The sequence below is a fragment of the Rhinolophus sinicus genome, linkage group LG11 (genome assembly GCF_036562045.2).
Source record: "Rhinolophus sinicus isolate RSC01 linkage group LG11, ASM3656204v1, whole genome shotgun sequence".
Lineage (NCBI taxonomy): Eukaryota > Metazoa > Chordata > Mammalia > Chiroptera > Rhinolophidae > Rhinolophus > Rhinolophus sinicus.
The window spans coordinates 40879473-40896500 of record NC_133760.1 but is presented as its reverse complement, the minus strand read 5'-3'; the positions used below and the strand labels follow the sequence as shown (position 1 = coordinate 40896500).

The 17028-nt window shown below is 40.9% G+C and overlaps 1 protein-coding gene across 1 annotated transcript in view; it reads right to left on the bottom strand.

Annotated features, from left to right (window-relative positions):
• The window catches only part of AMFR (autocrine motility factor receptor), a 32934-nt gene that overhangs the window by 8031 nt on the left and 7875 nt on the right, over positions 1-17028 (bottom strand). Inside the window, exons 2-10 of the mRNA XM_019753901.2 lie at positions 16174-16266; positions 13030-13194; positions 11550-11702; positions 9269-9309; positions 8981-9113; positions 7404-7537; positions 6503-6613; positions 5740-5930; positions 3858-3961 (exon numbers count right to left, since the gene is read on the bottom strand). Of these exons, the coding sequence (XP_019609460.2) occupies positions 3858-3961; positions 5740-5930; positions 6503-6613; positions 7404-7537; positions 8981-9113; positions 9269-9309; positions 11550-11702; positions 13030-13194; positions 16174-16266 (1125 nt within the window). The remainder of the gene's footprint in view (positions 1-3857; positions 3962-5739; positions 5931-6502; positions 6614-7403; positions 7538-8980; positions 9114-9268; positions 9310-11549; positions 11703-13029; positions 13195-16173; positions 16267-17028) is intronic.

The following is a 17028-nucleotide window of genomic DNA, read 5'->3' as shown; positions in this document are numbered from 1 at the left end:
ACCTCAATAATCAGATAATATTTATCTCTATTCTTTTCTTTCTTTTTTTTTAATAAATTTTATTGGGGGACAGTGTGTTTCTCCAGGCTGTTGTCCTTCAATCTAGTCGTAGAGGGCGCAGCTCAGCTGCAAGTCCAGTCGCCGTTTTCAATCTTAGTTGCAGGGGACGCAGCCCACCATCCCATGCGGGAATTGAACCGGCAACCTTGTTGTTGAGAGCTCACGCTCTAACCAACTGAGCCACCCGGCCGCCCCATTCATCTCTATTCTTAAACAGTTTCCCCTTCATTTCCCCCACCCCCCAAAAAAAATGCCCAAGACTCATTTTACTAGACCAAAACTTTCCTTCCAGAAAATCCAGTAAGTTAAATATTGGATCTTTATAAAAAATGTAGTCCCAGTGAATTCAGTGTGCTAAAAATAGGCCATTCCAACCCATCATGGAACTGGGGGGAGAACACCAGAGCCTGCTCAGAATTCTAAACACACCAACTCCAAGAACATAATTTTTATTCCTACGAGGGTTACATACCCACTGAGTTTTATAAGGAGGCAGGTGAGGAGACCTACCTGCAGAGCCCCAAGCATCCATGTAGAGCCTGACATGAGCCAGTCAGTGGCCGCTTAGGCAGCAGACCCGCTATGCCCACCATGATGCCATCTCACTCTGCAGAGGACCTGGCTGAGTGCTTCACTAAGAAAGCAGAAGCCAGCAGGCAGGTGGGCCTCTTTTAATTGTGGTCAAAAACATAAAATTTACCATCTTAACCACTTTTCAGGGCACAGTAGTGTTAAACTACCTGCACGTTACTGTGCAACACATCTCTAGAACCATTTATCTTATAAAACCGAAACTCCACCCATTAAACAGCAACTCCCACTCACCCCTACCCCCTGGCAACCACCATTCTTCTTTCTGATGCTAAGAGTTTGACTAATTTAGATTCTTCATGTAAGTGGAATTATGCAGTATTTGCCTTTTTGTAACTGGCTTATTTCATTTTGCATAATGTCCTCCAGGTTCATCCATGCTGTAGCCAGTGACAAGATTCCCTTCCTTCTTAATGGCAGAATAATATTCCATGGTATGTACAGACCACATCTTCTTAATCCACTCATCTCTGATGGACATTTAGGCTGCTTCCACCTCTTGGTTATAAGGAACCATGCCTTCTTGTTAAACCAAACCTCAAAAAACGTGCCCGTAGCTACCTCCATCCCTCTCCTAACAAAGGCGCAGGTGTCTCTCCTGCTCCAGCTCCCATCCCCACCCACCCTCCACCTTTCAGTTAATTCCTGTTTGTTCTGTTCCATCTTTCCCCTCCGCTCAGCGATCATTCCTAGCCACATAGCAAGCATGCTTTAGAATCTGCTTTCAAAAAAGACTCACGGGTACTCAAAAGAATTGAAAGCAGCGTCTCAAAGATATTTGTATACCAAGTTCACAGCAGCATTATTCACAATCGCTAAATGGGGAAGCAACCCAGGTGTCCATCAACGGATGACTGGATAAGCAAAATGTGATCCATCTATATAATGAAGTATTATTCAGTCTTAAAAATGGAAGGGAATTCTGACACGTGCTACAATGTGGGTGAACCTTGAGGATATTATGCTAAATGAAGTAAGCCGGTCATAAAGGACAAATACTGTATGATTCCAGCTGTTACTGCAGGCGGGGGCAGGGAGTTGGTGGAGGAAACGATGGGAACGTGACTTTACTGGACACTCCACCATAGGTTTGGAAGCTCGTGAATAAACGACATTTTCAAAAATCGTTAAAAAAAACAAAAATCTTAAAAAAAAAAACACCTCCTGCTGCCATATCCCTATCTAGCTACCACCTATCACTTCTCTGCTCCCTTTTCTTACATACTGTCAGGTACTGACTATTTCTTTAGCTCCCACTCATTTTTCAATCCACCACAATCTAGTATTCAACTCCTCTAGCCATGGAAACAGTGAAGCAAGTACCGCCACGCTGCCAAACCCAACATGTATTCTTCTGACCTCGTCTTCTGAGAACTGCCACACAGACTTGCTACCTTCTCCGGGTTTCCTTCCTGCTCAGTCGCCAACACGGCTCCTCCCTCTCGGCCAGACCTCAGCCCTGAGCCCTCGTCTCTTTGAGCGCTATCGTCTCCCCGGAATATCCAACCCCTGCTTTGAGTATCACCTGTAGACTTAAAACTCCCAAGTGTGTATGTCCAGCTTGGTCTCCAGTGAGGTCCAGAACTGATGACGTGCATGTGTCATAGCCACCCACGTTCCCAGCCCGACTGGACGCTGAGTGCCAGGCCCCAATCCTGCTTCTCCCCCCATCTCACCTGTCTCTGTACACGGTGCTGCTTAACTGAAAAGAACACGTCCGCTTTCATTCCTCCACTTCCTTCACCCCACGACCTCTACATTCAAATCAAAGCGTCAGCAAGTCCTGTCAGTTCAGCTTCCAAAAATACCTTAAATTTGCCACTTTTTTCCTCTTTCTTACACATACCCTTGTCCAAGCCACCACCTTCTTTGCCTGAACTACTGCAGCAGCCTCCTAACTGGTCTCGCTGCTTCCATTTTTGCCCCTGTACCATTCATTCTCCTCTCAGAAGCAAAATCATTCCTGTCAGTCCCCTGGGGGGGAGAAAAAGCCTTGAACGGCCTTCTAATACTTTCATGATAAAACCTAAACTGAACTGTGGTCTGCAAATCCCTACACGACCTGGCTCTGCGATCTCAATTGATGTCACAGTCTTGGTCCTCGACTTGCTGAGCTCCAACCACAATGACCACTCTTTCCAGAATTTTCTCACCTGAAGGTCTTTGTGCCTGTTTCCACTGCTTCCTTCCCTGATCTGCCTCCTTCTCATCTTTCACGTCTCAGTTTAAAGATCACCTCCTCAGAGTGAACTTCTCCGAATGCCTCCTCTAAGACAGCCTTTCCCACCCCCACGTGACCTGCCTCACTGCCTTCAGAGCACTTGTTCATAATCAGTCTCCCCAACTAGAATGTACTCGTCTGGAGAGTAGGGCTCACAGCTACCTTGTCTACATGGCAGGTGCCGTGCAACTCGTTTTACTGCCTAGTGGCTGTCACAGGAACAAGCTTTCAGTATAAACTTGTGAATACATACATTAAGGTTAATGACTGAATGAACAAATGACCAACGGCCTTCTTTCTGAAGTACTGGCCAGGCTTACCCAGGCCAGCCTGAGGCCTACTCAAGCACGACTAAGGCAGCTGGCATTTTAACACTCCTGTACTTATAGCACAAAGCACACGGAATTTCAACAATGGTGAAACATGTTTCTCCAACACTGTAAAATGAAAACACACACCATATGACAAAGCTTCAGAAAAACAGAAAGAATCTTAAAGTATTTAAAGAATATCCTTAAGCCAACAAATAGCATGCAGTGTGTGTGTCTGTGTGTGTGTGTGTGCGTGTGTGTGTGTGTACATATTTGTTTACTTGGGGAAAGGAGGGGACAGGGGTCAAAAACACACACTTGGTACGCCTAATGTAAACTTGATAAAAGGCACATCATTCACTCCAGTCTGTAATCCCCCCAATATAGTTTGCAAAAATTAAGGAGAGTCCAAGATGGTCCTGACCACAACAGCATAACTGTCATAGTGCTCAGAAAAGGTCAGATTTCTGCCACGCAAGTACAATGAAAGCTGGTTTCCAAACCAGTATCAAATTTTAAAACAGGAATTTAAGTGAATATACAAAATGCCCCTAAAACTCCTGCCATTCCGCCAGAGGAGAGTGAGACCAACAAGGTCGCAGCCTGTCCACACTGGAGCTCTCCTTTCCCTCCTGATCATTAACCGTGTTCCTAGAGCAGGCGGCGCGCCTTACCATTGCGTTCAGCTGCGAGTTGCTCGCCTGCGTGATGCCTAGAATGTTGGTCGTGTGCATCACCTCAACTGAAAAACTCGGCAGCCAGCTCGCAATCCGGGACCCTAGAGGAAACGAGAATCCAGCACAAGGTTAGAGACCTCTTTCCCCGGGCCATCTACTCCAGAGCTGGCCACTCCACACTGCCAGCTGGTAGTCACTGAGGACTCACTTTATGCCAGGCCTCCTGCTCCAAGTGTTTCACATGGATTAGCTCATTTAATCCTCAAGAAAACCCTACACGGTACCTTCTAGCATCATTCCCAATTTTACTCTTCTCAGAGGTTTGACTCTAGCTGCCTTGGTCTTCGGCAACTTGCCCAAGATCACATAATTTAATAATAGTGGCCAGGATTTGAAGCCAGAGAGTAAGGTTCCAGAACACTTCACCACCACTAGGCTTTCCTGCCTTCCAAGGGCCCTGGATCCACACAACCTCAATCCTCTCGCTCGGCCTAGAATGTAAGGAGAGTTTTCATGGCTCAAAAGCTGCTCCAACAGATGAGTGTTTGCTCCTTTTTTTCACACTATACACAAATACTATTCATTTAGAGATGTTTTCACAATTATTTTCATGAAGTATTTTCTCCTTAATAATCTGATTTAAAGACCTGGGTTGTCGGATTCAAATTCATTTCAGAGAGTTCTTAGACACAGGCTTGTGAACTAATGACACCAACAAGTCTGCTGCTTCTGCTATTTTTCTAAGAAAAAGGGATCCTAAGATATAACGCCAGCAAGTATTGGCTGTAAAACAACTCAATATCAAGCCACACATGTAAGGGTAATTTTTCTTTCCTTCACAAAAGAGCACTGAAGCATGGAATATAAAAACAAGTTAAATGGTCATCTCAAAGGTCTTGCCCAACAAAATGTGCCCGTTAAAAACTGGGTACTTACTTCATGTACTTACTATGGAGAAATAAAGTTGATTTTTCTATTTTGACAAAGTTTTTAGTAGTAATTCATAAAATAGTGGATGATAGAGTCAGGACCATGTCTAAGATCTGCTAGTAGATTTCAGAAGTCTTAACTGTGGCAGCCTTCATTAATAGCCACCAAAGCAGCCCCCTCTAAACCCTGCCAGCATCCTCGTCCCAGCTGGCCAATCAGCCCTCATCGCCTCTTCTTAGAGACTTGACGCTACTCCCCTCTGTCCTTCCTTTCGGGGATTTCACCAACGCACCACCACTCCCACCATGCCCACCCTCGGAAGTTCAAATTAGAGATTTGAACAGTACTCCTAACAGAATGCCAGGGATTCCTGTTTTACAGTAAGAAGTATGAGCTTACAGAATTTAGTAGTATTGGAACCGATTAATTCAACAACAGCTCAATATAATATTAAGGATGGTCAATCAGCCCCTGATATGGCACCCACGGCCTTAGAATTTTAAGTGTGGTTTTTATTCTGACTCCTTTTACCACTGCTGGTAGGCAGAATATTCATATTTTATGGGCATACCAACAAGGTGCCAACTCTGCTTCTGCTTCTGACACTCATTGGAAAGGCTACTCAATGACCCTGCATCATATGCGTAAGTACTACACCAATGCCATGAATTATTACCAGCAGTTACCTATTAGACTGATCGAGTGCTCCTTGCAGGCCTGGATGCGCTACCTCCTCCCGCTACCTCTGCTTCACCCATTTCACACAGAATCCAGCAAAGTGCCTGGTGCAAAATAAGCCCTCAGTGCTATCGATACCCACTGACCACTTTCAATTACAACTGAAATATTACATTAAACAGGCCTGTACAGGGCAATTTATAATTAAAACAGCATCCCGCTAGGGGAGAAAACCCCTTGGGTATGGTTTTAGTGATTGAAACCAACTAACCATCGAAGTGGAAGAAGTGATTGTGTTGGTTTAAGCGAGGTCTGCCTTCCGCTGCCGCTACAGGAACCAAATTCTCATCCAAGTTCTCTCCCTGATGGTCTTCCCTGACACGATTATTGTCAGCGATGTTAAGAGACATTCTGCATGTTGGGCAGGAGGTGTCCTGTTCTAGCCAGGAACGAAGACAGGAGCTACCAAAAAGGGCAAAATAAGAGATCCTTAGCACGTTTTACGAGAATTCACCAGAAGTATACTCTGAATGTATCAAAGCTGTTGTGATTTTACTTTCTATTTACCACTAGTGAGATTTAAATGTTGAGAAACATTTGCTGACATTAGTTCTTTACCCCACTTCATTCTCATATACTTCTAGTATGTTCTGTGAGCATTAATTCGTTAACACACATGGCCATCTATCAAGCTCCTGGTCACGACCCGTCTCCAATATGACTTTATCACATGGCTTACCATCTTGCCTTTCCAACTCTGTCTACCTGAAAAGCCATGTGTGGAATCATCCAAAAACGCTGGCCTGTCACGTCTTTGAATCCTCTACCCCAATGATCTATTCTCGCACTTTACTCTGGCCACCGACTAACATATGATAACCTTGGCCCGCTCTTCAAAAGCCTGAAGAGCCCAACGGCCCATCTGCGGTAATGCCCCCACTCCTGTGCTAGGATTAGTCTTGAGCCCCGGCACAAAAGCTCCCACGTGGCCTAGACAGAATTGCAGTCCCAGTGGCCCTTCCGGAAGCTCCTACTTGTGGAAAAGATGTCCACAGGGCAGTTTCCTTGCAGCCTGCATGGAGTCCCAGCAGATGGCACAGTCGTCATTATTGACAGCCAGCTCCTCTGGAGTAGCAACTGCAAACCTGTAAACAACAAAACGCGCCCAGCGGGAATCAACTCCACACACATGTACTGAGCACCACTTTATAGACTTCACCTGTTTAACACACAGTTACGGAGGAATTCAGTAAAAAACGTCCAACCAACCATCAAAAACATTACACCTGCTTTTTTTTCATAGCAAGGAAGGAACTTATACACAGAAACTTTGTCTTAACAATGGCTCCTGTTAGTGACAACTTGAGGGAACATTTCTGGGCAAATTAGAGGAGTTAAGACCCCCAGAGAGCCAAACAGTCCCTTTGGACACAAAAACAATACCCATTCATCTCACACTTTTAGGCTTGGTTTGGCCTTGGGTTGGCAAGTGAGTGTCCCCTTCCATGAGCTTAAGAGTATGTGAGTGGGAGTGTAAACATACGTGTAAGGAACGAGTGAGACCCATTTTCATAAAATAGAGGGCAGATGCCCAGGGAAGCTTCCATTTCATAACATTGAGGGTAAAAATAATGACGTAATATATTGAGCACATACTACCTACCCGGTACTAGGATGCTCTAAAGATATGACATGTATGATTTCACTGAATCCTCCCAACAGTTCCAGGAAGACGGTTCTGCATCACCCCTAGACATGAAGCAACTGGGGATGAAGCAAACTGCCCACATCACACAGCACTGGGGGAAAAGCCACACCCAGGCGATCTGACTCCAGAGTCTACACTCTTCAGCATTCGGTTACCAGTTGACAAAAGCAAGTTCTCATATCATCGGGGACCTGTTATTATTAAAGATCTAAAATGTGCTGACTCACCTGGCTTCCATGTTCCCGACGACACGCAAGTAGTTCTTGTGCCGGCGGACCCGACGCTGGACCTCGTGAAACAGGTAGCGCAGCTGCATGAAGATGACCAAGCTGGCCATGGACAGCCAGATGTTGCCAAACAGCTTAACAAGGGGAAAGAGGATAAAACACGCAATGAAATGAACGTGAATTCACTAGTAAGGTGAAGTGTGCCCCAGAAGTCTCGACTTGGTGAGGGTGAACTGGAACAATCTTCCAGGGAGCAAATGCATGTATTTATCTCACTGCCATCAACAGTGTGCCTGCTCTTTGGCCTAGTCAGTCCGTCACCAGCAATCTTTCCTGAGGAACTAATCAGAAATATAAGAGCTTTGTGCAAAAAGATGTCTAGCCACAAAATTATAAAAAAGAAAATCAGGACATGAACAAAAGGCCCAGTAGGGGAATAGTTAGGTTGCAAACTCATGTACATAATATTGTATAGTCATTAATTATTAATATATTTATTATAAAATATCATTACATATTAATGTTTATTTTATATATAACATTTTTAAAGATTAATTACATGGGAAAAGAATACTTAAGTGAAAAAAGCAGGCTAAAAATCACTTAAGAAAACTAACACGTGATAAAACTTATGCAAAGATGTGATCTTGCAAACAACTGAAAACAATCTAAATACCTCATTATGGGGGTTGGTTAATTAAATCACGATACCTCTATATGATGAAATTTATCTTGACGGCATTAAAATGGTTTAGAAGAATTATTACTAGCATAGGAAAATGTTCGTAATACATAAGCTAAAAAAACCTCAACTGTATGTCCAAAATATGATCTCAATTTATGAATGTGTTTGAAAATATAAAGAAGCAGTAAATATAACAAAATGTTAATGTGATCTGTAGGCATTTGTGGGGGGGTTAACAAAAGCTATATATGTTTTATTCTTAATGTTTTCAAAGTTACTTTCAAAAAGTAAACTTACAAATGTACTGTGTCTAAAACTAAATAATTTTTAAATGCTACTTTGATACGCTTGTAATTTAAATAAACTGCCCACCAAATACGTTGATTCTCACCATTATTATTAGATCACTGAAGTACTAACCAATGAAGGAGGTGTTCAACATTGTAATTTCTTGAACACCAAACTAAAATGTAGACAATGACATGGGAGGAATTAAATATAAAGACTTGGTTTTAGTTACAAAGATAGAAAATTTATGGAATCCATGAAGTAGCTAATGCTGAAAGAATTCCCATTACCACCTAACAAAGCAACGGCTAAATATTAGAAGCCATAGAAACTAAGGGGAGAGGAATCCCTTTAATTTCACGCTAAAAGAATGATCTATTAACTTGGCTGGCTGAGTTAACTAAGTCGCCTAGGAGACTCAGCCCACCTTCTGAGCGGGGCATCGCCAAAGTGGTTCCACGACACAGCTGTATACCCAAGAGGGAGGGGCACAGCTGCATTCATTTTTTATTGCCTTTGAGAGGTTCATCCACAAATGTTTCATTTGTTCATACTAACCAGGTTCCTGATTCTGAAAAACTTAGCTCCTTCTGAGGAAACTTACCAACATGTGAATATGATGCATGAGGTCCAGGGACAAGAGAGTGAGCTCCATGACAAAATCTGTGTAATAGACATATGTTCCCTTTCCTTCCCATGTCCCTTCGTGGTTCAGGTCCCAAAGGTGGATGACATATCTTCAGTGATAGAGAAAAATCATTTTAAGAACTTATTGTTACAATTGCATTGGTTTAAATCTGATAGAGTCACATTTTTACATATTTTATACATTATATCTTAAAATCAACTGTATGAGTAGCCCTCATTCACCTCCCTCAAAATTTCTACTCACCGTAAAATCACATGAGCAGTCCTCACTGTCACTAGAAGAGACTGATAAAAAAAGATAACTTTTTTTAGTAAAATTTAGGATTCCTCAGGTCAAACTTACTTTTACGAAATGATAAAAGACAAACAATTTTCAATTCAATTAAAAAGCAGGTTATTCAAGGGGTATGGAGAACGGAGGAAGTGGATGAAGGTGGACCAAAGGTACAGATTTCCAGTTATAAGATACGTAAGTACTGGGGATGTCATGTACAGTATGACTGTAGTTGTCACTGCTATACGGTACATTTGAAAGTTGCGAAGACAGCAGATCATAAAAATTCTCATCCCAAGGAAAAAACATTTTTTTTCTTTTGTTTTGGTATCGATAAGAGATGATGGATGTTAACAAAACTTATTGTGGTAATCATTTCATGACATACAGCACTGTATAAGTTTAAGGTATGCAGCATATATATATATATACATATGTCAAATCATTATGCTGCATACCTTAAACTTATACAGTGCTGTATGCCAATTACAACTCAGTAAAACTTAAAGAGAAAAAAGACAGGTTGTTCAAGTCAACCAACCTTTTTATTTCATCTGCTTCAAATTTCCATGGAATATTTTCATGAGAAACCCAAGCAATTACACCTGTCCACCTCCTAGGGATGTCGTCTACACTCTGGAGGGTCGTTCTAGTAGTTTGAAAATCACTTCTATTTTACACAGCATTAAGTCACTATAAATGATCACCAAAGAGTTTTTTATAAACCTGGTGATCCCACACCCGAAGTATAGTTTAGCCACCACTATCCTAGATACGAGCAGCTGCTCTCTACATCACTCCATATGCACTCCCTTTGCCCATACAGAAGAAAAGAAAATGAGGAAAATCAAAAACAAAATCAGGCCCCCGTGGTATTCTGTATTATAGAAATTTGATATTAAGAACAGTTTCCTCCTAATATCCCAGAACCGAACAGCTGTATTATTTATGTTTGAGATTAGAAAACTCCCAGTTATAAATGGAAAATATTTTACCATACATAGAACACATTATAAATATAAAAATGTAATTTAGCTTAACATATCAGATCTATAACATGATAAATAATCTTAAAAGAATAAACAGTAAGGAGCTAAAATAAAAATACTACTATAGTATGCCCCAATAGGTATACCTTGTTCAAAGTTTGGCCTAATATTAATTAAAACTTAGAGAAGAGAAAGGAAAACACAGTATCATTCAAATGGTGATTTGTAATAAAATATTTCTAAAACAAACTAGCACAAGTCAGTGTAAAATTTTATACCGATTTTTTTCATGAGGGAATATATAGTTGTATACTTTTCACATTCAGAAAGTATTCAACCAGGATTGCAAATGTTTTTATCAAGTTCTTTTTCTTAACTTTATTAATGTTAAATGTTCCTTTCTTAATTTTACTTACACTACTATATTATACTCTGAAATGAATGCTATTAAGCAAAATAAATTTTAACCCTATTCTAACAAATTCCCAATTAGTTTGACTCAGTGTTTTTGATATTCGTTAATTAGCTTCAATATATCTATTATTTTATTTTTTTCATTAATAACAACAATTATGGGCAAGATAAAAGTATTTTGTCTTTGGCCTGAGGGAAGACAAATATTGTCACTGACTATAAGGACAAACAGAAATTTTTGACTTCTATCGCATAGGTATTTTCAGAAAGGTTTAAAAAGTAAATTTTAAAATATACATGAAATTATTCTTTCAAAATAATAAATATGATTTACATATTATTCTATAAAATCTTAATTCATGCCCTACCTTAAAAAAACAATTATAGAGTATTCCTTATTGAGCACCACCAATCACTGCTTCTATCTTAAGGGAACTATCCTTCCTACCTGGGAGTCACTGGACTTGGATTGTGCCACGTGCCACTTTGAAACCCTAAGCATTCCCTTTACCCTCTGTGCCTGTTTCCCCATTCGTGAGCAGGAATAACAAAATGAGTCAATACATGTAAAACAAGTCAACACAGGTAAGGTATTTAGAACAACTCCTAGCACACAGTAAGCACTATTTAAATGATGGCAAAAGTAATCACTTTTAATTAGCTTGTATTTGAAATAACAAACAAAAGCTTTCAGTACCCAGATCCAACACAAAACAAAGGGCTCCAAAAGGCTTGTTAAAATGAAAAGACCAAATATCCACTTCATGGGTGGAAATGTCAATAATCCTCTAGCTTCCTTGACATACTCAGGAATGTAATCAGAACAAAAGCCTGTGTCTGCATCTTACCTCCGCAGCCATGAATGCCAACGTGTGCATTCCATGTGTGTAGCCTGTGACACAACAGACAACCGCTAATCCACAGCAGGAAAGCAGCATAGCGATCAACAGAGACAGGACTCGACCGTGGCTACTCATCGGTGTGGTGGGAGAAAAAGAGAGCTGAAACATACAAACCAGGAGAAGGACGCTCATTCTTCTGCACGGCAGTGTTACACTTCCCTGAGAAACTCAAGGTTAACCCTGGTGGCTTTGCTTGGGGACCTGTGCTTAGCTGCCTGGCCAAATGCAAAGCACAGAAAAGCATCCCATTACCAGAGGGCCAAAATGTTCCAAACAACCTAAATATGAGTATGAGCTGATATATGGAGATCTTTATCACTTAAGTTACCAACTGTAACAATATACATATATTTTCATCTCAAATTTTCAAGGATTCTCCTACTAGTGGAAGTATAAGCTTCTAGAAGCAATTTTTCAAAGGTACGTAATTCTCTCTTCTAACATTCAACAGGAATCAGGACCCCACCACGTTCTGTTTCTTCCTTCATCTTGGTCTAGTCCTCGTCCCCAAAATTCACTTGGAGGACACTCCTCATCTGTTGAGGCGAAGCTGAAATGTAATCCCAGTGCAGACTTACCACTCCCCTAATGCTCTAGTAACAGAAAGCAATGAGAGGCAACAGCTTGGAAAAGAAGGTCAGGAGGCTGGAGCTACTGAGCAGGAAGGAGTAGAGGGCAAACCAGGTGGGGATGCTAGAAGCTCCTGTTCCGGCCCCTGAATGGGGGTGGGATTCTGAAAGACCTATAAAGACTGTGAGACTGCAACTAACTCACATCGAGGTGCAACGGCCACTGGGCCATGATGACTGGGCAAAGAACAGGGCAAACGAGGCCCTGGAGTGGGTTTAACTGAAGGGCAGGACTGTGGGTTCATCCGGGCGGGATCCACGAAACTAGCTCAGGAGCGCTCATGAGTGAGGCTTCACCTGCACAGCTCTGATCTGAAGCCAACAGGCAGATCTTGTGCCCAGTCATTAAAGGATTCACTTCTCCCGGGACCAAGGAAACTAAGAACTAATGTAGTCCTCGCCCAGGGGTAGAAACAGTGTAAATAGTCAGGAAGAAGAGTTCCAAGAACCAGAGTAAGAGGGGGAAATAATGGGAGGAGACTGGAACAGAAAATGTCTGGAAGAGACCAGCTTTTATTCAGTTTATATATTGAGGCTTTCCTGCGCTGAGGTCAAAACACGTTGTGTAGGTGAACTGCCCCCACGTGGGCTGTAACACACTAGTGGGTAGGCAGGAAACCTCGCTCAGAGACACTGATCCTGCATTGCTTGGTGGCTGCGGAAACGGGCAGTAGGAGCCTGATCCGGCTTTCCCTGGAGAGCCACCCCAAACGTGCCATCATGGCTCATTCGCGTTACGTAATTCAACCCCGGCAAATGTGTGACAAAGCGAGCAAAGAGCTTGGCTGAAAACTCACATATTCAAACCGGTCCTTGCAGAGTTGAACCATCAGATGCAGAAACACAAGTCCAGCAAACCAGAGGCACCACATGACCACCTCTTCCACGGTCTGGACATTTAGTACACCAAAAATGAAAATGAACTTGTAGAAAATAAAATTCCAAAACTTGTCTTTCAGGTGCTGAAAAGAAAAATGTTTATAAAGGTGAGTACTATTATACCTAAACCATTTAAGAGAAGGTACCATAACAAAAGCTGACTTCTATGGAGAAAAGATTCTATACTCAGCTTTCTAACACTTGACCACAAAAAAATACAAGGCAAAGACAAGAATAAGCTTTCTGAAGAATAGAAAGTAATTTCTAGACTTTGGATTGTAACCCTCAGTCAGTTATGCAATTTTAGCCATTAAAAGGGGAGTGGTATCAGGCAAATACCTGGAATGTTAAATGATACGTATACTTCAAAATAAAAAATGGTGAGGGTTGCAAATATCATTTTTAATATGTCTGCTCGCTGGATTCTTAAAACAAACAATAAAAAAGATTAGATGTTTTTTACATCCTTCAGATTAAAAAATAACATGTTCATTTGCCAGCCCATAAGCAATAACATGAAAAAGTACAAGGAAATGTTAAACAAAAAATGAATGATGCTTTAACACATTTATGCATTTTTCTTGTCTTCTTCCTATGTGCAAAGCATTGATGTTTGTGCACTGCTTTATTTCACTTATCATATTGTCGGAACCTTACCAATGTCAATAAATATTCTCTGAATATACCATTTTAGTGGTTACAGATGGACACTGAAACTGTTCTTAGTTTTTTACCATTCAGAAAATGTTGCAATGAATATCTTTTTACCAGTTTCTATTTCTTCAGCATTATCAAACCAGAGGTTAGAAATGTTTTTATGGTTTCTAATAAGCAACATCCACCTGACTTCCAAAGGGTACACTCCCCGAGCCGTGTACCTGCTTCAATGTCCTCTTCCTACACTGAGGACTTCCAGTTTTAAAACTCCGTACTGTTCTGGGAAAAAAAGGGCAACGAGGGGCATCTAGCCAACAGACATTAAAATATACCATCAAGCCATCTACGGAAGTGTTGGAACTGAGTGAAGAGGATAATAAGGATGAAAACATGACCTCTAAGTATACTTTTATATATAGTTTTGAACCTTGCAAATATTTAACCAATAAATTAAAACAGAAAAAAAGCAAAATTGAGTAAAAACTGAAATAATTAAATCTAAATGTGTAACAAATTGATACACGCCAGTTTAAAGAATTATTTTGAGAACTTCTGCACACTGTATCCTGACTGTACAACCTTTGTACGGAGAACAAAATGAACAAGGAATCCTTAGTGAATGTTGTTTCCAGATCTGGGACAGGGGAAGGCACAAGGTAAACCTAGGACATTGTGTGCCCTGGTTTTGAATCTTTGCTGCACCATCTATGTGCTGTGTGTGTGACTTTGAGCAAATCACTTAACATCCCCGTGCTGTGGCTTCACAATCTATAAATGGGTCTTTTAACAACGGCTTATGTCTCATACAATTGTTGCAGAACTAAATCAGTGGATATATGCACAGTGCTTAGACAAGTGCCTTAATGGGCATTAAGTGCTTAAAAAATTCCTTGTTCTAAACTTCCACTTCACAGCTCGATATTTGTTCCATTGTAGGTAGTCAAGATCTTTGCCTCTAGCTTACTCTATCTTGAACTTTAAGCACTCACAGAGCAAACCCATGTCAATTCTGTTGAATCCTAACTCAAAATGGTGCTTAATAAATGGATGACATTAGTCAAAAAAGGAGTCATCACAGAACAACATGAAAAATGCGCTCTCTACTGAAAAACCTGAAAGCAGACTTGAGAAACAAACGTGTCCATGATGATTACCTCTAGGTATTGCGAAAATCTCTGTAATACTCCAAAGTTGTTTTCTATCAATTTCGAACTGTTATTTAACATTTTCGAAAAGGAAAGCAGTACCTAAGGCCCACTCGTGCCAGCTCAATCCACCAGCAATTAGATGGCTTGCCTGGCCTCACCAATTTCTGGCCCACAAGTCAGAGGTTTTTCTTGAAGAAGAAAAAAGCATCGAAAGGAGCTTTTAAATCTACAGTCTAGTGATCCATCAAGGAGACCTCTGGAGTTGATATTCTGGAAAAAGTGATGATACTCACTAATGAATAATCTCTGGGAAAACAAACATTCCTGCTCATAACAGCATCCCAGAGCTCAATGACATAGTAACCGCATTTCAGCTCTAAACTAGGACCTCAGCTGATCTGATAAGAGGAGGTTTGGGTTGAACAGGGTAAGTAAGGAGTGAAGCCATTGTACCTTTAACATAGTAGGTTCCTGTGTCTTATCACTAGGATAAGCTAAACTAAAATTTATTGTTCCTGTGTTGCTGTTTAAAAATAAGTTCTAAAGTTTTACTTTAAAACATACCATTCTACACTCTATCCATTAACATCCTTGGGGAACTCCCAATCTGTACAGTATTCTTATGGCATAATTCTTTCTATTGAAAGCATGTCCTGCTCGCATATACATTCTAAGAATAATGTTCAGACTATCTCACCTGAAACAAGAACTTTCTGTTTGTAGAACAATAAATCCTAATTTACTTTCCAAAGGAAAAAATAAAATATCTCAATACATTCCTTTGGAAAAGAACCCATATTCTAAAGAGTGATATTATTCAAACTAAAACAAATCTACGCTTCTTTAAAAATTATATTCATAAAAGTCATGGGGAAAACAGCTACAAAGAATAATACTGGGACAACCTAGCTACGCTGAGCATGGACTGTGGATTACATAAAGTATTTTCTTTATGCTGCATTTCTTGATCGTTGTGCTATGTTATGGGAAGAAAATGTCCTTGCTCTTAGGAAATACTGAAGTATGTGGAGACAAAGGGGTATCATGTCCACAACTTACTCTCAAACAGATCAGGATAAATAAGTATATATCAACAAAAGGCAAATGTTAAAGCAAATGAGGTATAATGTTAACTGTGAATCTGGGTAAAGTTCATAGTATTCGTGCAACTTTTTTGGAAGTTTGAAATTATACCAACTACAAAGTTTAAAAAACCAATTCTGGTTGCAAGAATCCATCCTTGCTGTCTGGACTTACCTGTCTCTCACTCACCCGAAGAGGGCCAAACACGATACATTGGATCAGCTTAGCCACCAGCATCAAAACACAGCAAGCAGTGTTTACCAGAACCTGTACACCAGAAACAAAGAAAGTAAGTTTCTTTCCTTCTGTTGAGAAACAAAAGCAGCTCTAAAAATTTTATGTAAGGAATTCAGCCGTCACTTCTAATGATCGAGCCTTTCCAGTTCTCCACCAGTACAAGGTAAGTGATACTTGAAGGGGCACCCTTTTCTACGGTGCTATGGGCGGGGTAAGGAGTGGGGAAAAGAGGCCCCATGAACTCCTGGAGCCCTGCCCCAGTACGTACCCACCAGCAAGCCGTGTCCCCTTTAGTCTTAACTGAACTGTGTGTAAACTTTGTACTATATATAAAACTGCATGTACCTTACCAACTGTAGGTATGTATCTCCTACATACAGCATTTCTTACGTTAAGATTTTGATAGCCTTGAAGAAAACTTTTCTAGAAAATGACGTTACCATGAACAGTAAAATACAGCACTCAAATATCCTGCCCTGCCCTGTCAATTAGGAGGTGGTCACAAAAAGTCACAACAGCCTGAAGAAATGAACACCAAAATATATATGTATATTTTTAAATGTATTGTAGTGGGACAATCTGCAAACCAAAAGGTACTGTATGTTTGGTGTTGGCCTTAACGTAAAGGTTTGGGGCCTCAGAGGGGACTGGAATCGACAAACCAGAAAGAAGGAACAATGGTGGGAGGAACAGAGAACTGAAGGCAACCACGAGGCACCAATGCAAAACCAAGGCCGTCTTCAACAGGAGGTGGGACACTGAGTTTTCGGTTTTTCACTAATTAAAAGCTGG